We start from the raw sequence: 22,758 nt of genomic DNA on the forward strand, positions 1-22,758 counted from the left end.
GTCATACACAGTTGGGGTGAACATGAATGGGACCTAAGATGCGCCTTGTATCTGTCTCTGTGCCCTTCATATATTCCAGTCTATTTCTGAGTCACCTTGTGCTCTACACTTCAATCCAGGGTCGGATTTAGGTTCATAGCTATCAACTTTTTCCTTTTCTTGCGAAGAATCCTATTCGGAATATGGGAAATTCCCTTTAAAAAGGGGAAACGTTGGCAGCTATGTTTAGGTTTGATGAGGCCCTAAGCTATTGAAGGTAATGGGGCCCTTTCTATGTCCAGCTGTCCTTTGTCAACAAGAAATTGTTGCTGTTTTTTGTGTTGGATATATGCTATATGGTAATCTATGAACCTAATAGGTATCTAAAGCCATTTTATTTGTTTTTTATCTTATATTTTGGAAATGTACATCCCAGGTTGTTGTTTTTTTTAAAAAAATTGGGCCCCCAAGAGAGTGGGGGCCCTAAGCTATAGCTTGTTTAGCTTATACGTAAATCTGGTATTGCTTCAATCTTTGATTCGGGTTCTGATCTACTCTGTGTAAAATGAAGCTCTGTCTTCTCCGTTCACTTTTATGGGGGATCTGAAAACGGCTAATAATCTGTAAGGACTGAAAAGGAAGGGAGCAGTTAGAATTAGTACAGTAAAGATTATATTTCCTTAACAGTGCATGAAGAGAAGCAGTCAGAAGCTCTGCAGTCTCCTCCAGCCACCATTGCCTGTCTGCATGAAAACTTCTGAATGCTCAGTAGGGAAAGCATAGGTTATAGGTACCTTCTTTGAAGTTATGGGTGTGATATTTAGATAGGCTCTGTGGCCACCCTTATTTGTGACTTTCCCCTCCTGGATTGTAGCTGGATGTTTTTAATGGTCTGGCTGCCCCATCAGCCTGGAGCCAGCCTGGAACTCAGTCTGGTGACCTCCACATGGTACATATTATCCTGGCTCCCATCAGATGAAGGACTTCTATGCAGATTGTGGTTCCTACCAGAAATGTTAATGATCAAATCAGTGCATAGGCAAAGGAGAGGTCAAAGTCACCACAGGTGCAAGGCATGGCTAAGCTAGCTAAGAAGTCCATTCAACAGTTGGCAATGCCCTCTAACTCTGATTAGAAAAGAGTGAAGTGGAAAGGGCTTTAGTGTGGCAAACACTGAGCATCTTTGGACTGCACAAGAGAATGGGAATGGAACGGCTTCTGGTGGCGGGGCCTGAGCTGTCTGTTCAGGATGAAACAGCACCAGCTCAGAGTCAGACTTGGCACAGGGTGCTTCCCCTGTGGGAAAGCTCCTTCAGCTCAGGTGCTGGTGCCAGGGTTGTGGGCTGGACTGGCAATGGAATGAAAGAGTGACAGCCCACTAGGACCCTCTCCAAGATCATGTTTCTCATTGGCTGAGTCCCCATCATCTCCAGGCAGCTCAGATATCTAACAAGACCCTAACATACCTTGTTCCAGGCCACTGGGTCCCTCCCCAGAGTCATCAGACTCCAACTCCTCATCCTGGTCCCACCTCTCAATCTGATCTGACCAGCCCAAACAAGACATCTCCTCAAAACTCATAACACATATCCCCATCAGCCTCAGCCAGCACAACCATGACCAGGGATGATGGAGGCTATAGTCCACTAATATCAGGAGGGCATCAGGTTGAGAAAGGCTGCCCTCAACACTACCAGCCACAATAGCAAGGCAACCATCAACTTTTGAGTTGGGTATTGTTGTTTTTTATCACCTGCTAAGGTACAGCAAATACTGTATCTTCCTCTCTTGTGGCTCTGAAAAGAAAATTCCTAAAAGAAAGAAGTGCCCATGTTTCCAACTACTGACATTATGTCCCATTTGCTCAACCTTTTGACAGATCATTCCTCGGGACAATGTCACACAGTCGAGCCTGACATACAAATACATAATCCACGAGGACTCGGTCCCCAACGTCAACAGCAACAATGTACTTCAAGAGGACCTGGATACATTTGAGTGGGCTTTGAAGAGTTGGTCCCAATGTTCCAAGCCTTGTGGAGGAGGCAAGTCATAATATCGTCTGGTGGGAGGGAGTAGAAGAATATATAGGAGAACTGTATGTGTGTGCTGGTCCAGGGGGGAGGTTACCATGGGGCGAGGTCCAGGACCTGAGTTGAGGGTCACCAGAGAGTCCTCCTCGGGCAAAGCAGGGTCCACAGCGAGAAGCCGGGCAAGGACAGGAACTCTGGGGAAACAGGACTGGATGCTGGCCGAAACAGCTCATCAACGACGTTGCTCCCACAACCTGGGACCAGGCTGACTGGTCTTTATCTTCTCTGAGGCCAGGGGCGGTCCCGGCCCCCAGGAGACCCACCTCTCCTGGCCTTAAGGCGAGCACTCCTCCTGGGAGAAACCAGTTCCCTTCGCCTCTCTGCCCTGAGCCTCTGCAGTTCAGGAGAGGCTGAAGGGTTACTGGACCCAGGGGGAGACTCACCTGTAGGCACTGAGTCTACAACCACCTCCGGAGCCAGAGTGGATTCACCTGGTGCCTGCTCCTGAGGATCCGGCACAGGTGCAGCCACTTCAGAATCAAGGCCCTGCCCCAGTTCAGCCGGCCCTGGAGGTGGGGACTCCTGTGCAGGCTGGGATTCCTCCGGTTCAGCCTCTGAATCGGATTCCCAGGCCATCACAATGTGTCTTTTTAGTGCCAGTACATACAGGGGTGGAGGAAGGGGGGTGCGGTGGGGGCGGATGCCCTGGGTGTCACCACTGAGGGGGGTGACAAAATGCCAGGCGGCACGGGGTCTGCAGCGCACCAGAGCCACGCGTCTCTCCTAGGAGTGACACGGTGGCTTGAGGGCCTACAGGCTCCACGCTGTCCCAAACAGTCCACCTGTTGCCTCCCCCTCAGCTGTGGGGTGGCTAAGTGGGAGAAGGTAGGTAGACTCTTCAGAGGTCCCATGGAGCGTCCTGCCCCTGTTCGCCCTGCCCTGTGGGCAGCTGGCCCCGCACCTGGGTGCAGAGCATGCATGCCACAACCAATGAGTGAGTAGAACACTCATTTCCTGCTTGGCAGGGGGTTGGACTCGATGGCCCTTGTGGTCTCTTCCAACTCTATGATTCTATGATTCTATGATTCTAACAACTTCCACTGACACAATGGAATCTCCCTTCCTTCTGCTCCCTCTGTGTGTCCCCACCCACACTACTCTGGGAGTTTCTCCCAACCATCCACAAAAGAGTTGGGGGCACACAAGGGGGAGAGAGGGAGGGGGAATGGTTCCACTTGTGATTCTGTTGGATTCAGTCCAAAGTAGTTTGCAAAGCCCAAAACAGTTTGTAATAAATTAAAAACTGCACCGAATTCTGCACTTGGAATGAAACTGGAGAGCTGATTGTGTTTCCATTGTATATGTGGGTTTTTCCCCTTTCTTTCCTTAATTGTTGTTTGTTTTCCATCCCCAGGTTTCCAAGACACTAAGTATGGGTGCCGCAGGAAGAGTGATAGCAAAATGGTACACCGCAGCTTCTGTGAAGCCAGCAAAAAACCCAAGCCCATTCGCAGGATGTGCAACCTTCAGGAATGTACGCAGCCATTGTAAGCATCTGCTCCTGTTCAGTGATGTATTGGCAGCAGCAGTGTGCAGTCAAAAAAGCTTCATCCAAGGAGGCATAGAGTCTCTCCTCAGTGAAACAACAGGCAGCCAGATTCAGTGATTCAGGTCCTGCTAGTTGATTTCCCACAACTTACCAAGGCAGCATATTACGGACGACAGGAAATACATCAAGTGCTAACCCCAAAGCTATAATCCAGCTGTCTTGAAGGCTTTGTTTTGGAATCGAAGATTAACACTTTGCAGCCTTCTGCCTCTCCTGCACATCCTCAAGTTTCTGCATACTTGGGCTGAAAGTTTGCTGCCTTTATCTATGTGATAGAAAGAACTTGTCATCCTGCCTGTTAAATCCTGCTCAGAGTAGACCTGTTGAAATTACTGGGCCTAAGAGAACCATGTTCATTAATTCCAAGGAGTCTACTCTGAGTAGGATCCAGTTATATACACATTGACTACTATCATTATTAGATTTCTATGCAGCAAACTCATACAAAAACATATCCATTCAGTGTCCAAAAGCTCAATTAAAACTGAAACAACTTAAGAAATTAAAAAAGAGCAGAATACATTAAAGAAACAAAAATACATACAATGGTACCTCAGGTTACATACGCTTCAGGTTACAGACTCCGCTAACCCAGAAATAATGCTTTGGATTAAGAACTTTGCTTCAGGATGAGAACAGAAACCGTGCTCCGGCGGCACGGCGGCAGCAGGAGGCCCCATTAGCTAAAGTGGTGCTTCAGGTTAAGAACAGTTTCAGGTTAAGTATGGACCTCCGGAACGAATTAAGTACTTAACATGAGGTACCACAGTATATGGGTCATGGAATCGTAGAGTTGAAAGGTAACCAAGGCTTGTCTAGTCCAACTCCCTGCAATAAAGGAATCACAACTATAGCATCCTTGACAGGTGGCCATCTGACCTCTGTTTAACCCCCCCCCCTCCATGAAGGAAGGTGCACCATATGGTCCATTCTATTGATGGACACCTGGCAAAAATGTTCTAATCATGACCAATCATTTTTGCAAGAAGGTTTTCTAAAAGTGCCAAGTCTAAAGTTGTTGCCTGAAGATCTTTACAGGTGATGCAAGCTAGATTTCCTAGTTTCCTTACAACAGTGAAAGCCAACAGCGATAGTATTTGTGCCGCATGCAGATCAATCCTGGGTGGAGTTGGTGTTTTGCACTAGTTAGTGTATTCCTATTTAATGCTCTTCTCTCTGCCCCATCTCAGCTGGTTATCAGAAGAATGGGAGCATTGCACCAAAACCTGTGGGACCTCTGGTTATCAGATCCGAACCGTGCGCTGCATCCAGCCTCTCCACGATGGTGCAAATCGCTCCATTCATTTCAAGTATTGCAGCGGAGATCGCCCTGAGAGCCGTCGGCCATGCAACAGGACACCGTGCCCTGCTCAGTGGAAAACCTGGCCCTGGAGTCCAGTAAGCAAATCGGGTCTTCTGTGTTTCATCAACCATTATGGGCGCAGGTAGCCAAAAACAAAAAAACCCATCTCTGGGTTAAAAAGCCCAGGACACCTACAGTATACTCCATTTTGTCAGAACGGAGAGAGGTTATTGACAAGCAGGCCCTCCAAAAAAAATGTTGTAGCATAGAGTGCATCAGTGCAAGGTCCCAGCCATTCCACTGCACTTCTTCCTTCCCCCTCAGTTTTGCATTCCCATAAAATTCAGTCCATTGATCTTGCTTTGCCATCACTGGGCTGTTCTTTGGGGCAGGGACCCTCCAGCTGAGGGATTTCCCCCTCCTAACTTAAAGCCTCATGACCCCCTCCCCCAAATATCCTGGTGATACAGCACTCCTTTGTGTGGGTTGTGGGTGTTTTCTTCCCCCAAATAAGGAATTATTCTTAATTATTCTTAATTAATTTTGTATACTGCCCTTCATCCATAGATTTCAAGGTGGTTCACAACATAAAAATACAAGGTAAAAAGCACAAAATGACTAATAAAAACAAAAACAAACCAGTAGCCCCTGTCAGGAGTTCAGCCTACACTCGAGTAGGACCCTGGCAGAGACACATGCCCAACTGGCATGCTCTCTCCCTCCTGGTCGATCTTTCAGGAGCTTCAAAAGCTTTCTTCTACCTGAACATCACAGCGACCGATGCCAACTGACACCGGCACACTTAGGGATCTGCAGAGTTTGCACAGTTGCATAACAGACCTCAGCAACTCAGCATTTTGGCTAATCTACTTTATTTACATATAAACACACACAGAACACTGCAACATGGCTCCCTCTCTCTCTAGCATCAGACAGCAAAGAGAAGGGGGGGGAAAGGACAATAGTCCCACTTCACAGAACACAGTAACACAAACATCCTGTCTCCGTCACTTCCCATTCTGTGGAGTCAAAACATATACCGTCATGTGAAAGACAACAATCCCATGACTGCAGCCACGGAGCAGGAATTCTAACAACCCCCACCCACTCACAGCTTGAACACTGGAAATAGAGGGGATTATATTTGTCTAATTACACACACACACACACACACACACACACGAGTCTTCTTGAATCAGACCAAAGACCCAACTAGGTCCAACATCCTGTTTCTCAGGGTAATCAGCCAGATGCCACAGTGGGATGTCCACAAGCAGAGAATCCCCTTTAAATAGAGATAAATGAAATAAAGAAAAATATCCCTCTCAACAGAAAAGTTTCATTTAGCCATCATGGATAAAAGCCATCGTACAAGAAGGAGCTTCTAACAACCTTCATGTCTAAAACCTCCAAGGGCTTCTGGTCTTGCAACAATGGTGGTTAAGCAGTTTGAAACTTGTTGGCATTGAAAATGTGAGCATGCTTCAGCCAAAGGCACAGTTGATACAGGGCTGCCTCTTGCTAAAATACTATATATAATAAACTAGAATCATCCATCACTTTGACATATTTCCAGACTCAGACAAAATCTGGACATGCACCCAATTAACGTGCTAATTTCAAAGTCTGTTGTTTGATTTCATTTCCTAGTTGATGAGTATTGTTTGTATGGCTATATATCATTCTTTTTTTTTCAAAAGAAAGGGGAAAGTACCCCTTTCAACACTATTGTGTGGCAAGGAAAGGCAGGAGAAAATATTTAAAATAAATTATGAGCAAGCCTCTAAACTTCAAGGATATTCTCTTAGTGCTATCTAGATCACATTTTAATAATTGTGAGAATGGATACCTGCTTCTGGATGGAAGCAAAGCAGAACTGTAGTGTTTACTGCTGCTGTTTTTACCAGCTATGGATTTTAGTGCTGTGCCAAACATCTATCCTGTGTAGGTTTCTTTTACCATTGTCCACCAGTTAACGGGAAAAGAAATTGCATTTGAAAATTAACAGAAGGGCAGGAAAATTCAGTGACATTCTCATCAGTGGAGTCCAGGGCTTTTGTCACATTAGTCTTACTTTCAAGATGGTTGAGAGATGTTCACATGTATCCTTCCTCCTTCCTTCCTTCCTTCCTTCCTTCCTTCCTTCCTTCCTTCCTTCCTCTTTCTCTTTCTTTTCTTTCTTTCTTTCTTTCTTTCTTTCTTTCTTTCTTTCTTTCTTTCTTTCTTTCTTTCTTTCTTTCTTATCTCAGCCTTCCCAGATGCCTTTAATCAAAGCCCAGGAGAAGGCATCATAGGTACCTCCATCCATGGAGCTTTTTCAAATCAGGAAGCACAGACAGCCAGGGAGGCTGCAGAATATTTTGAGGGAAATGTTCCCTTGAAAGAAAACTTCAGCTGTCTTGCAACAACAAGCTAAGCTCTAAACTCCATGCTCACCAAAATTCTAAACAAAATCTCAAGTGTCCTGAGAATGAGGCAGTAAAATGGGAGCTTCTTTTGCAGAGGAGGAAAACTTTTGAGAAACTGAGGAACAGATTTTGGCTCAGGGGTAATGTGGTTATAGAGCCCATCAACATGCATGGCTGTTTTGCAGCATAGCACAGGCCAGGAATTGTAGTTTCCAACTGAACACTAGCTAACCACAGGGTAGAAGGAGAATTGGGAAAGTTGAGGTTGCTGGCAAAGGAATGGTTGATGGGTAATGCTGAGTTAACAGAGCACTCATAAAGCATGTTTCTCCTTCCTTTAAAGGTCTGCTTGCAATGTCATGCATGTCCATATTTTGGCAAATGGTTTTGGTTCAACCAGGACAAGGTGGCAAGAGACAGCATTGCATCAGTGCCACAATCTGGCTTTACCTGTGGAGCAGCTGGAGGTAGCAATGTGTCATTTATTGGGAAAGGAGGAAAGGGGCAGTCCCAAATTTGGTCAGATTTTGGCCTATTCAAAGAGAGTTTCATCCTTCCAGCTCCAGCAGCAGCAATGCAGCCACCTGTGCAACTCCCTTCCTCATTTGGTTAAGGGTATGTGTGCTGAAGTCTCCATAGTTTCTCTTATCCATAGTTCCTTGTTGCTTTTTGCCCATAGTGTTCTGTGACCTGCGGTGAAGGAACAGAGTCCAGGCAAGTCTTATGCCGCACCGGTGACCAATGCAATGGAGAGAAGCCAGAATCCGTGAGGGTTTGCAAGCTCGCCCCCTGCAATGGTAAGCAAAATGTTGTCCTCTAACTGCATCAGGATTGGATCGTTCCAGTTTCTGGAATTCTGGCAACATCTGGAATTTGGTGCAAAGCCAGGGGAACACTCTGAGAGTTGCTTCTGGTTTGATGCAGAACAAATCTTCCCATTTCTGTGTACCATGCTATGAAAATTCCACAGGTGGATTTCCCATTACCGTATTTTTCACTCTATAACACGCACCCGACCATAACACGCCCGTAGTTTTTAGAGGAGGAAAATCCGTAGGCATGCCACCCGTAGGCATTCCCTCCATAGCACACACAGACATTTCCCCTTACTTTTTAGGAGGAAAAAAGTGAGTGTTATGGTGCAAAAAATACGGTAATTTAGAACAAAAGTGATTGGTGGGGGCCTGCCAGATGTTGTTGGACTACAACTTGCATCACTGATGGACACTGGCTAGGATGGCTCAGCCTGATGGGAACTGAAGTCTGACAACATCCAGAGGTCACTCTGTCCACTATCCCTGATTTGGAACACAGAGCATATAGCCAGCTTGCTAGGGGAGATATTCTCACTGGGAAAACAGTGGCAGGGAAGGGTTAAAACAACAACAACCCTGAATTGCTTGCTTCCCAGGCCTTTTTTACCCCAATAAATTTTACTAAAGTTTGAAATAAAATATACCAAGGTTAATATCAAACATCCAATATCTTTTTTATCAAAGATAAAAAACTAATCTAAATAAAAACATGAACCAAAAGGAGAAAAAGAAAGTAGACTGAGAAATAAAGAAAAAAGAGAACTTCCAATTCTTCATCTGTCGGCTATACGTAAAAAATAATTCAAGACATCCACCCCAACAACTCTACTTTCTATAAACCAATTATTTTCTTCAATCCTCAAACCCAGATATCATAAGTTTATTTTTCACACGAAAAGTTTCCGATCTTTAGTAAATATTGACAAAGATTTTTTCCTCTGATGAAACACATCAGCTTCGCCATATCAGCTGAGTCCAATAATTTTAACAACCATGATAGGTAATGATGAATGCATGCATCCCAGTCCGGATGAATTTGCACACCCTGCGAGTGGCATGTGATGTAACAGAAAGAGATAGAAGCAACATGAAATACCTGTTTATCAGAAAATTCTGCTGGTCTAAAAGCCTGGTGCACAGTGCTCTTCTTGTAAAAATGAATAAATGAATGAGATGCTGGCACTCCACAGTCAGAGGCTGTATGCTTCTGAATGCCAATTCCTTGGTACCTGAAGGGAAAGTGCTGTTGCTCTCTGGTCCTACTTGGGGGCTTGCCCCAGAACATCTGTTTGGTCGCTGTGAGAAAGGATGCTGTACCAAATGGTCCACTAGGCATCAAACTCCATTAGTGTGGGTGTTGCATGTTCCTGGGGTGAGGATGGCATTTCAGAAGGGTTCCACTATTGAGAAGGTCCTTTCACAAGTTGCCAAGTATTTTAGCTCAGAGAACCATGGCGTGGTGAGAAGGATATCCCCTGGTGATATTAAAGTCTGGGCAGATGTATAAGAGAGCAGGCAGTCTTTCGGGTATCTATTTCCCAAGCTGCCTAGGACTTTATATTAGTATTATTCATTTCATTTCTATACCACTTGTTATGTTTGCTTCAGGTTAAATCTTTTCAGGTTGCATCCCGCGGCAACCCGGAAGTACTGGAAAGGGTTACTTCCGGGTTTCGCTGCTCGTGCATGCACAGACGCTCAAAATGATGTCACGTGCATGCGCAGAAGCGGCGAATCGTGACCCGCACATGCAGGTTGCATTCTGCTCATGTTGCAAACGGGACTCTGGAACGGATCCCGTTCGCAACCAGAGGTGCCACTGTATATTTTAAAGAACAAATCTCAAAGCAGTTTACAGCACATTGTTGTTGTTGTTGTTTAGTCGTTTAGTTGTGTCCGACTCTTCGTGACCCCATGGACCAGAGCATGCCAGGCACTCCTGTCTTCCACTGCCTCCTGCAGTTTGGTCAAACTCATGCTGGTAGCTTTGAGAACACTGCCCAACCATCTCGTCCTCTGTTGTTCCCTTCTCCTTGTGCCCTCCATCTTTCCCAACATCAGGGTCTTTCCCAGTGAGCCTTCTCTTCTCATGAGATGGCCAAAGTATTGGAGCCTCAGCTTCAGGATCTGTCCTTCCAGTAAGCACTCAGGGCTGATTCCCTTTAGAAAATTCCTTTACAACACATTAAAACGGCAAATAAAGCAATCCAGAATAAAACAAACTCAAGCTTTGAGGGAAATATTTCAGATCCTTCTCTAAGTGACATTTTGCTTTCCCCATTCGCCAGCCTGGCATCCAGAGATCTCTACGTGGTCACAATTGGACCAGTTGCAAAATGCGCCTGGCTAATTTATAACACTGTATTCCCGCATTGCTAATTTCATTTTCTCCAACCTCTTTGCCATTGGCCTGGCAATAGGGAAAAAGAGAAAATGCTGCAGTGTGGAAGCCTAACTGCGATCAAAACAAGCAGTTTAAATTTAGCTCGGTAGCATTTTGGCAGCCAGAGCAATCAACACCAGTGTTACATTGGGGAGGTGAGCTTCCATCTGCAGCTTCCAAACCACTCCCAAAGCCAGTCACACTTAGGTGAGTTGCAACAATTTAACTGAGAAATTACAGTGGTACCTCTGGTTACATACTTAATTCGTTCCGGAGGTCTGTTCTTAACCTGAAACTGTTCTTAACCTGAAGCACTACTTTAGCTAATGGGGCCTCCCGCTGCCTCCACACGATTTCTATTCTCATCCAGAAGCAAAGTTCTTAACCCGAGGTACTATTTCTGGGTTAGCGGACTCTGTAACCTGAAGTGTATGTAAGCTGAAGCGTATGTAACCCGAGGTACCACTGTACCAGCTTGTAAACTACAGCATCTTTCACATGAAACTTTTCAAAGTCTGAGGCCTGTTGTAATCACTAGAGACACTAGAGGGAAGCAAAGACGTATCTGTTAGCTGAGGGTGGAAGCACATGGAGGTTTTCATTGGTATAAAATGGCATTTTGCCTTATCTCTCAAGCCCTAACGGAAAGAACAGTGCTTCCAATACAATATTATAAGGGAGCCATATTCATTTTTGGCTCAGAGTAAAGAAGGGGCAGGCAGTACAACACCACAGGATTTTTTTCCAGGTTCATCCCAAGGTGTCATGGACAGTTTTGCGAGACCACTTTTGCCTCTTCCTCCCTCGGCTACAATGAGGCTCACGACCAAATGTAAGAAGGGGAAGGTGTTCTACCGTGGGAACCTGGTGAATAAGAAATGGATGTCTAGATTATGTGTAGTCCATCTAAAAGGCCAAAATAACCCCAACCACGAGAACCTGTGAGTACGCAACTCAGAGTTGGTACTGATGTGCTCAAAAGTAGACTTTTTTTTTTAGAAAATGAAACAAAACTTTGCACTGCTATACTTGGATCGATCAGCCCCACCGTGAAATGCATGCGATAGTTTATTGAACAGGTAATAAACAAGGAGTGACTTTGGGGACCTTTGTGAATACAGCGGGACCTTGGTTTTCGAACTTAATCTGTTCTGGGAGTCTGTTTGACTCCCAAAACTGTTCGAAAACCAAGGCGCGGCTTCTGATTGGCTGCTGGAACTTCCTGCACTCAATCAGAAGGCACGGAAGGCGTGTCACACTTTCAGCTTCCGACAAATGTTCACAAACTGGAACACTTCTGGGTTTGCGGCGTTTGGGAATGATTTGTTCGGGAGCCAAGCCGTTCAAGTACCAAGGTACCTCTGCAGTTTAGAATTGCATTTGCTGCACTGGGCAACTAAAATCTGGTCAGTCTACACATACAGCAGAGAAGCAGAAGCCTGAGGCGATAGGATTTTTTAAACCTAGGAACAGTTTTTTAAAAAATGGCATTTCTGACTCACAGTCAGAAGTGGTACAGCCTCCCTCCCCTATCATTTTAGGATTTTTCTACAACCACCTCATTCTGTTGCAAGTTGCAGATCAGGCCAAAGTGACAAAGTGTTCAAAAACTATAACATAAGGGTGACATTTGGCAAAACATCTCTGGCTCCCCTCCGCATATTGGAAACCCAGTGCAAAGATTTGTGCTTCAAGGGTAGTAGCTGCTGTAGTTTAGATATAATCTTAGAGGTTTTCAGCCTCGGATTTGTTGCACTTCTGCTGAAATTCCTATAGCTGTTTTGTGTTTGTGGAGCACAGCAATCTGTTCTTGTGTGTAGCAGAAATGGTTGTTATCATGAGATTTGAGTGGGTAATTCCATGGTTTCACATGGTTTCATGCATGTGAAGGGCTTCAAACAGGCTAAAAATGCAGTTATGAGCCTTTGGGTGATAGGATCCTTGCTGGAAGGCTGATAATTCTCTCACCTCAGTCTCTCCTGGGAAGCCACACTTTTTCTTCCTCCTACACCCCTTCTCCAACGTAAGCTAATGGATAGATCTCTCCCAGGGAAAAGAAGTTGTGTCCCCCAAAATACAAGCAGAAGCCCCCTCCCCATGACTCTTAGGAATCATGATCCTTAATGGATGGTAACACTTTCACCACTCCCATCTTTCTTGGGGTCCCATGCTCCATTTCCCACCCGACCTACTAGAATTATGATTTTCCCTCCCTCCAATATTAAAGTTTACCCTTGTGAGAAACCCACCCAGCTATTCTTCTGAAACTTAGCAGGCTCAGTCTCCTTTGAAGAGGTGAGTATTCCCGCAAAGTATATCCAGTTCCATCAGAAAATAAAATACTTTATCCTTAAAAAAATAAAAAGTAAAAAAGTAAAGGTGCTCTGCATGAACACCCCTGGATTAATCTGCCTACAATTTGTCAGGCTTAATCCACTCGGGACGGACTCTTATGCCTGCAAGTTTTATCTGCTTCTGTGAAAAGAGAAAAGAGTTCTATCTGTTTTTAGATTTCCAATATTGTTGAATGGGAAAGTGAAAGCGGGCTTTGTTTTCAATAGATCTAATCCCATCCCAAATAATGAGACAAATTGGAAAGACACAGAGTGGCTCTGAAACAGATCAGGCAACTTCTTGAAGCTCTAGGTAAAGGTAAAGGGACCCCTGACCATTAGGTCCAGTCGTGACCGACTCTGGGGTTGCGGCGCTCATCTCACTTTATTGGCTGAGGGAGCCAGCGTAGCAGTTTGAAATCACACCAACCTAGCAGTTTGAAATCACACCGGTGCAAGTAGATAAATAGGTACCACTGCGGTGGGAAGGTAAACGGCATTTCCGTGCACTCTGGCTTCTGTCACGGTGTCCCTGTTAGCATTTTACTCCTCCACTGCTGGATGTGTGATTGTTACATCACATGTCTGTGTTTACTTTCTAGACTTGGAAAGCCTGAGAAGGGAAGTTAACCTTATCTTTTCTGCTCCATTGTGTTTTTGTACTTTTCACTTTCTGTTCTCTCTTGGAGCTGAAGGGAGAGAACACCATGATTATTTTGCCCTGTATATTAAGTAAAGGTAAAGGGACCCCTGGCCATTAGGTCCAATCGTGACCGACTCTGGGGTTGTGGTGCTCATCTCGCTTTATTGGCTGAGGGAGCCGGCGTACAGCTTCCAGGTCATGTGGCCAGCATGACTAAGCCGCTTCTGGCGAACCAGAGCAGCGCACGGAAATGCCTTTTACCTTCCCACCGGAGTGGTACCTATTTACCTACTTGCATTGGATGTGCTTTTGAACTGCTAGGTTGGGAGGAGCTGGGACCAAGCAACGGGAGCTCACCCTGTCACGGGGATTCGAACTGCCGACCTTCTGATCGGCAAGTCCTAGGCTCTGTGGTTTAACCCATAGCGCCACCCGCGTCCAAGCTCTTGAAGCTCTAGAAGCAGATAAATACTAATGGATGAACACCCCTAGTCTTTGCTGTAACCCTACAGAGATCATATTGCAGACCTTCCAAACTCCTGTCTCGTTTGCCCCAGGATTTTGCCCAGGGACAAATTGAGGGTGAGGATGGGACCATCCAGGTGTTTTGTCTCATGCATGAAACACCATCAGGTATGTTGCTTAGGCAGAGTGTCTAAGTCACAGTTAGAACCGGTGTCCGCACTGGGAACTCTTGCATGCAGTGTGAGAAAAGATAAGCTCATTTATGCATTGAAAACTTTTCAGTAACTTTTTTTAGCAAATGCAACCTTGGCACCATTTTGGGAGGGACGAGAGTTTGCATCCATATGTTAGTCAGCCGTGGGCGGCTGAGATCACAGTATAAAGATGAATTCTACTCGTCGGAAAAGGTTGCAGTGCATACAGCTGTTCTATAAAACTTCATTATAAATAGAAACGCAGGACCAAGAGCGAATATTTGTTGTTTCCTATAAAAAGGCAGACTTTGAACTAGATAAAGACAGTAACTATCCATTCTGTACATCTTTGTGTTTATAATTCCGTAATGCTTTTTCGTATGCCAAATGTTCTGCAATTCAAGTTTCAGTGCCTCTGACACACACACAATTTTGGAAGTAATTTCTACTACAATGTCTTGTGTGTCGGGGTCCCCAATACAACCCAAATAAAACACAATGACACTTGATTTTTGTTTAAGGTTTTTGGCATAATTTTTGCCACAACTTTATTAAAATTACAGCAGTGTGAGTGGTTGCTTAGGCATTGGTTGTGACTATCTGACCCCGCATGGGGACAGTCTGACATTCACACACACCCCAAAGTCAGAAAGGGTAAGTCACCCGGGGAGAGAGACGAGACTGGGAACCATGCCTCCTCTCTCCCCAAATGCTCCCAGGGGCTCTTGTGTGGCCCTAGCCCCTTGCCAGGGGTTCGGACAAAAGCATGGCGAGCCCCTGGGTTACTTTAATGGAAAACCCTTGCAGCAGCAGCATTTTGGAGGGGCAGACACAGCCAAATCCATACCCCTCCACCAACCAATTCCCAAAACCAATGCCTAACTGCAACCTTACAAGTTGTGATGATTTGCTACACAGTAGGCAAAAACCAAGTGGCACCAGCCAATCAGCCAAATGGACAAAATTCCTACCGGGCCCCTGCCCCAAAAGCAGATGACCCCATGACAGGCATAGCAAGGTCAAGCAAACAGCCTAACATTAGGGAGGGAGGGAGGGAGGGAGGGAGGGAGGGAGGGAGGGAGGGTGATTCAAAGCACGCAGCAAAAAGAGGAAGCTCAACGCTGTGTGCAGGGCATTTAACAAAGCGTGTTCTCCCTAACAGAGAGCACATGTTGCCGTTGGGGGAACAAGCCACCCTGCCGTTACTGGGCAGATTTGGTGAGGAACCCAAGCCCTTAAGTGGTTAAAATTGGGTTGCTGGGGAGTTTTGATTGTTGCCAATTTGGAGGAGGGGTCAGAGTCTTTAAATACAGGGGCCAGACGTTGGACGTCCTCTTGGCCGTTTTGCACCGGATCACCCGCCCTCCCTCCCTTTAATAGGGTGGTTTTTTTCTTGATCGCTTGACCTTGCTATGCCTGTCATGGGGTCGTCCGCCTTGGAGCGGGGGCCTGGTAGGAATTTTGCCATCTGGCTGATTGGCTGGTGCCATTTGGTTTTTGCCTACTGCGTAGCAAATCGTCACAACTTGTAAGGTTGGCGGTTAGGCATTGGTTAAATTGGTGCTTGGAGGGGTAAGTGCCTACCCCTCCAAATGATGCGGAAAGGGAATTTCGTTAAAGGAATCCAGGGGCTTGCCATTCTTTTCGTCCTTGTCCCTGCCATCGGACTTGGGCCGTGCAAGCCCCACAGGAACATGGGGGTGAGAAGTGAGGGACTGATGCCCAGCTTCATTTTCTCACCCAATACTTGTTTCCCATGCTGGCTTCCATTGGTGTCCGGAAGGCCAGCTCTGTCCCTGAGGGCAAGGACATATAGTCATAACCAATGCCTAAGCAACCACTCACATTTTTTGTATTTTGAATAAAGTTGTGGCCAAAATTATGCCAAAAACCTTAAAGAAAAATTGATGTGTGAAGTGTGAATTTGGGGGGGGGGGGTTGGCATTGTGGGACTCAACACGCAACTAGGGCTGACAGTCAAGAAATGGCAACATATAAATCTCCCCAGTAACAGCCAGCCCCTGTTTAAAGATGACCAAACTCTTTTCTGCCCAGCAACAGTGGGGTGTCTTGCTAGCCCCCACCACAACACATGCTCTCCATGAGGGAGAACACGCTTTATAAGCAGGTAGGCTTAGGAAAGGGCCCAATTCTCGCAGGTAAGTTAACCATGCCATCAAATACTATCTACTCAAAAGTGCATCCAACTGAGTTCAATGAGGCTTAGTCCCAGGTATGCAGGCCTGTAAATTACTGATTTATTTATTGAATACTTTTTTCTATACTTAATATACAGGCAATCTTCGTTTTGCACAGAGGTTACATTCCCGCCCTGCTTCCATTCTGCCCATTTTTATTTATTTATTTATTTATTTTTAATAAAAATTTTATTGGGTTTTCGAAGTTTACACAAACACAGACAATACACAACACAAACATACAAACACAAAGACAAACACATATAATTTCTAGTCCCTAATTTCTTAACCACTTTCCCTGACTTCCCCACACCTCCCCCTCCTGCATCCCAACTCCAATAGTTTGCTCAGCAAGTTCTTATCTCCCACCTTTACCTTATTAATATTTTACTTAATTCTTCTTAGTTAACCAAATTTAACTTATCATCCTCAATTAAACCAAAATACACATCCTTTACATACTTTTCTAAGGACGACCCTATTTCCCTTCCACAAATTTCCCAATTTTTATATTATTTACAAAACAAGATAACAGAATACAGCCTATAATTTTACACCCTTTGGATTCCAAAACTCTCGCCCCCCCCCCTTTCCCGGTTTCGATCCTCAAAAATTATACATCAATCCATCAACTCTCAGCCCGGATCCCTCACGTCCAAGGCCCTTAAGTCTCTTTCAGTCCCTCTCTGCCGGTTTTGTTGGTAGTCTTTTATAATAAACATCAAATCTCAGAGAAGCTCTGTCCCAGTGGGATCTACGTTTCTTCCAACCAGACCTCCATGTTCAAAAGTGGAGCCCGAATCATGTTTCTTGTTCCTTTTAAATCCAAATGTCCCAAGTGTCCCAAAAGCTCCAACTTTCACCTTGATCAAATTTGTAATCCGTAGGTCTTCCAATCTCCCCGTGGGGAGATTCCTCCAATCTTCATTCTCAAGTTCGAACCAAATTTTAATCATCCAAGTCTTGTTTTCTTTGTAATCCATTTTTACAGGCCTCTTGTTGTCCATTTTCACCTGCAACATTTCCACTCCTCCTTCCCACTCCTCTGAGTCTGCACATATCTCTTTTTGTTCAACTGCAGAATTTTCTTGAGTCAAGTCCTTGGCGCCGTCAACAAAATTATTTACTTTCGATTTCAAAGTCAAAACATCTGTAGCCAGAGCTACACTCTGATCTTGTAATTTTCCCACGAGAAAGAACATTCTTTCCAGTTCAGCCTGTAGTTTTCCATCTGCAGCCATTGTAATGTCTCAGAACCCCCTCTAGAGGGGTTCTGGTTACTTAATATTCTTTCTCCAACAATCTAGTTACTTTGTTCTTTTTTTCCCTTTGTTTTCAACGGCTTCAAATCAAATGTATCAAAAGTAACCAGCAGAAACAACAAAAGGCGAATTCTTGTAACTTTGACAGCTCATTTGACAGCTGTCAAACTCTATATACCTCCTCAGCAGGCTCTCTCTCAGATCACTCCCGGATCCCGGGGGGTTGCGCCTCAGCTCCTTAAAATCAGTTCTTATCCTCCAGCCGTATACTTATAGTGCCAAATCGTGGAATTAATAACTCTTATCTCACAAAGAGAGAAGTGGTCTCTCGACCTTAGTTATCCAGTTCTTGCTTTGAATTGTCTACAAAACGGGGGGCGGACTTCCTTTTAACGCATCCCCCAGTCGTGCCGAATTTAAAAGAAGAATTTTAAGTCCAATTTCCGTACTACTCACGGGTTGCTACTTTTGTAGCCCAAATATTCAAGGAAGAAGTTAGCGCTCTCCGGCCATGGCTCACGGCTTCACTCCGTGGAAGAAGCGGTCCACTCACAGCACCACGCCACTCTCCGTCACCCGCTCCGGAGCCTTTAAAAAGGCTTCTTCGTGGGTCGGGGAGGGCGCAAATGGTGCCCGCCGAGTCACCAGGTCCAGAGGCTTCCGCGCCTGTGGTTTCTGAGGGTCCCCGCATCGCCGCGGCGGCAGGACCCATCCTCCACGAAGCCGATTCCCTCCGGAGCTCGGAGGGAATCCGCCATTTGCCGATCGCGCTAACCCGGAAGTCCTCCATTCTGCCCATTTAGGGACATTTTCAGTTCACTTCCAGGTGATCTTTAAGTTCACCTGTGTGCCCATGCACAGTCATGCACCAATCACCATCGCCATAGCCAGGGGGTGGTGAGGAAGGCTCCTGCCAGGGATGCAAGCAAGAGGGAGACACGCAAAATCAGCTTTGAAATATGCCCATAAATATGTTTATAAATAAAAATATTGATTATTGCCTCATAATAAAAGGTTTTAAACAAAGAGTCTTTATATGATATGCAGGGGCCCTGTTTTCCTCTATTTTTTTCCATGCCACATTCCTTTTCCATGGCTAGGGGGTGCAATCTGGACATTTCTGCCAGGGGCGCAAGATCACCTAGCTACGGCTCTGCCAATCATATGTACATAAATCAGTCGTTGCCTGTATAAAACAACTCTAAGTGGAGTGCACCTCTTTAATCTTCTATCCTCGGGCAGGAGATATAGAAGTATAATCAGTCGTACCAACAGGCTAAAAAACAGTTTATATCCATGGGCTGTTAGGCTGCTGAACGGAAAATAATATAGTGCAACTGACTTTCGGGGTTGGTGTGTTGTGCGACAAGCACACAGAGTGCAATGAGATTGAGTGTTTGTGTGGAGGGGAGGGAGGTTCAGTTAATTTCATTGCACACAGGTTGTACATTGACAATAAAGGTATTATTATTATTATTATTATTATTATTATTATTATTATTATTATTTCCAGCGATTTTAAAAAAGAAGAAACGCAAACACACACAAATACGTTTTATCTATAATTATATTTGTGCTGAAACCCTCAGATGGGATAGCTTGGTAGAATTTGAGATTCTTAATCTAGGGTTGTGGGTTCGAGTCCCACATTGGGCAAAAAGATTGCTGGGGGGTTGGACTAGATGATCCTTGGGGTCCCTTCCAACTCTATAATTCCATGGATACAACTTGCAAAGAGAAGCAATAAAATGTTTGGAAATGCAATAAAGCATTATAACTGGATGGAGGGGGGAATATGAAGCTCATTTTATCTTCACAGCAACCCTGAAAGGTAAGTTAGGCAAAGAGGGAGTGACTGACCTAAGATCAACCCATGAGTTTGGTGGCTGAACATGGATTTGAACTCTTCATCTTAGATTGGTGGCCTTGAAAATTTTCTGATTTGTAAAGCTGTAGGCAACTTCATTGTTATTTTTAATTATTCAACCATTAAATAATTGCTAGTTAATATTAGTTATGATATCAGCTATGGTTTTCAGCCATTTCTTACCTTATTTACCATTGGCTTGCTTTTATATATTGACATTCCACCCTTCAGTGTAAGGATGCTCCATGTAAAATCAATAAAACAATGAAAGCATATAGCTGTAATAAAACAACGGAGTAAAACAGCAGAGAATGGCAGTGTTGAGACAAACCCGTCATGTCTTGAAAGCCCCAGGAGCAAAGTTTTTAAAGACTATATTTATGGGAAGACATCCACCTGCTTTCCAGGAAATGGCAAAATGATACACTGCCAAGGCGGGAGTCGGGAACAGGTCAGGAATAACTCTCAAGGTGTCAGCGAAGTTAACTCTTTATTCAAGGAAACAAAACAGCTCAAGCAGGCCTAGTGTGGTGTAGTGGTTAAGAGCGGTAGACTCATAATCTGGTGAAATGGGTTCGATTCCCCACTCCTCCACATGCAGCTGCTGGGTGACCTTGGGCCAGTCACACTTCTCTGAAGTCTCTCAGCCTCACTCACCTCACAGAGTGTTTGTTGTGGGGGAGGAAGAGAAAGGAGAATGTTAGCTGCTTTGAGACTCCTTCGGGTAGTGATAAAGCGGGATATCAAATCCAAACTCTTCTTCTTCTTCTAGTGAGGGCGGGAACTCTTCCCAGTAGGTCTTGCCCCAAGGAGGCAGTAGCGAGGACTGAAGTTCCCCTCCTTCCCACCGCTCCCTAAGTCTCCTCCTCCCTCCTCCTCTTCCCCAGCAACCTGAGACTTCTTCACCTTGTCTGTTTTTGCTGTGCCCTCTTCATACCTCTTCTGGTTCTGAGAGACCAGGGGGAAAGACAGTTGGTGGCAGCAGAAGATGGAGACTCCCTGACTTCTTCAGCAACCTGACTTATCTCTGCTTCTTGGTTCCCCTCCTCCCCTGCCTCTGATTCTGGACTGCTCTCTGCCACAGACTCTCCCTTCTCACTAAGCAAACCCTGTTAGCTCTTCAGCTCCTGACACTTCCATTTCCCAGTCTGCTCCCTCTTCTCCCTCTGACCACTCATTGTCGTCCCACCACCAATCCTCGGGCTCTGAGCCTTCTTGCCTTGGGGGTTCCCCAACTGGTGCCCTTCACCATTTCTCTATCCAACCAGCCCGTGACATTTGCTAAGGATGGGGGAGAATTTTGATTCTGTACTCATTTGAGGTTGAAGCTACCTAACATATTCTGAAAGGGTATGCAAACCAAAACACAGCAATCCTTCAAACTTCACATTTCTACAAATTTTGCAATGCAGTTCTATGACTAAATGGTGTGCCTAAAAATGCAGGTACTAGAGTAAAGTGTGCATAAAATTTGGTGAAAATAGCATATGAAAATGCACTATATCATGTGAACTTGCCTCGCAAAAATGTGTGTATTAGGCAAAATTGCATACAAACAAAGAAGAAATTTGCACTGAAATACTGGTGGATTTTCCCCATGACATTAAAATTGCAAACCTGTGCAGAAGAGCTTAATATAAGTGTTGAAAAATGAGAACTGGAGGAAAACAAAAATTGACATATTCAACCATCCCTAATTGGAACATCCTCATGAAATAAATGAAAGACAGCTAAGGGTATTTGCTAATTTCCAGATTTAGCTATTTTCCATTTTAAACCTTCATTAATAACTTTTTTCATTTCTGTGTGAATTAAATCACTTATACTTAATAAGCCATACTGAGTTCAGTGGAATTTACTCCCAGGTTAGTGAATATAAGGTTCTAGCAAGAAGAGAGGGCACAGCTCTTGAAGCAAGATAGACCTGGGCATTTGAGATGAACATGAAAGTGTCTGCAGAACGGGATAATCCTCAAATATGAAACGGGTCTCTGAGCACAACAGCAGCAGACATAATTGTAAATGTTATTTCCAAGCAAACAAGCGTGTATTCAGGTGGGATTTATTTTTAAATGCACCTCTAATCTCACCTTCTGTAGATGCTTCAAGAACTGGGGCTCCCATGGTGGATGCTTAGAGCACTTGATTAAACAAAAAACAAAAAAATCCTGTTGTTAAGTAAGGGGTAAAATCAGCTTTTTGAAAGAGCTACCAGCAGGCTGCCAGGAGAGGAATAAGCTCCTTTAGGTAATTTTAGACTTCAGATTTATTGGTCTTCTCACCCAACTGTGCACAATCTTTATTTCACTTACTTCAAATGTGGTACCCAAGTCTGGCTGCATTCAGCTGTTCTCCTGCTCATTCTGCTGAGACTCATTCTGGTCTTCTGTCCCAAAGTCCTGCCCTGATAGCACCACTGAAACTCCTCCCCGATTCTTATCTATCACCTGCTGCCAAGACCCAGTTTTCTAATACATCTGGATTCTGTTCCCCAGAAACGGAGCACAAGCAATTTTGTGCACTTCTGGTCCAAGAAGCCAAGTTACAGGGAACCAGGCAGAGGGCCTTCTCGGTAGTGGCACCCGCCCTGTGGAATGCCGTCCCACCAGATGTCAAAGAGAAAAACAACTACCAGGCTTTTAGATGACATCTGAAGGCAGCCCTGTTTAGGGAAGCTTTTAATGTTTGATGCACTACTGTATTTTAATATTGTGTTGGAAGCTGCCTAGAGTGGCTGGGGAAAGCCAGCCAGATGGGTGGGGTATAAATAATAAATTATTATTATTATTATTATTATTATTATTATTATTATTATTATTAGCTGCATGCAAGCAAGCAGAGGAATATCAGAGGGAAGTAGGATGCACTGAGAGGTATAGAAAGTACTGAAGTAGCCACACAGTCCATGGGAGGTCCTTTTTTTATTGAGTTTGAGAAGACGTTGCTTTCCCTTCTTGAGATTAAATCTGAATTGGGTGTTTGTGTGCAAAAGAGAGGAGTTGAGGAAGGTAGAGAGCTTAAAAGCTCTTTTTGAGCTGGGAAAACCCAGTTGTGGGTTGTTCCTGTGAGATCATAGAAGCCCCAGGATGTTTGCACAGGGACAGGATGTTTCCAAGGGTTTGGGTATATACGTTTTTGCGTATACGCAGAACGCTTGGAACCGAACTCTAAGATGAGATCATGCTGTATATGCAAATGTGGATGTTGAATAATATTTTTTTTTACATAAGGAAATTAGATACACATGCACACAATTCTTCCAAGGA

General features: G+C 44.8%; 1 protein-coding gene across 1 annotated transcript in view; it reads left to right on the plus strand.

Moving 5' to 3' along the window:
• The window catches only part of ADAMTS3 (ADAM metallopeptidase with thrombospondin type 1 motif 3), a 143,045-nt gene that overhangs the window by 115,438 nt on the left and 4,849 nt on the right, over nucleotides 1–22,758 (plus strand). Inside the window, exons 18-21 of the mRNA XM_082236327.1 lie at nucleotides 1,859–2,024; nucleotides 3,427–3,559; nucleotides 4,812–5,019; nucleotides 8,012–8,129. Of these exons, the coding sequence (XP_082092453.1) occupies nucleotides 1,859–2,024; nucleotides 3,427–3,559; nucleotides 4,812–5,019; nucleotides 8,012–8,129 (625 nt within the window). The remainder of the gene's footprint in view (nucleotides 1–1,858; nucleotides 2,025–3,426; nucleotides 3,560–4,811; nucleotides 5,020–8,011; nucleotides 8,130–22,758) is intronic.

Source organism: Podarcis vaucheri (genome assembly GCF_965113315.1).
Source record: "Podarcis vaucheri genome assembly, chromosome: 9".
Lineage (NCBI taxonomy): Eukaryota > Metazoa > Chordata > Lepidosauria > Squamata > Lacertidae > Podarcis > Podarcis vaucheri.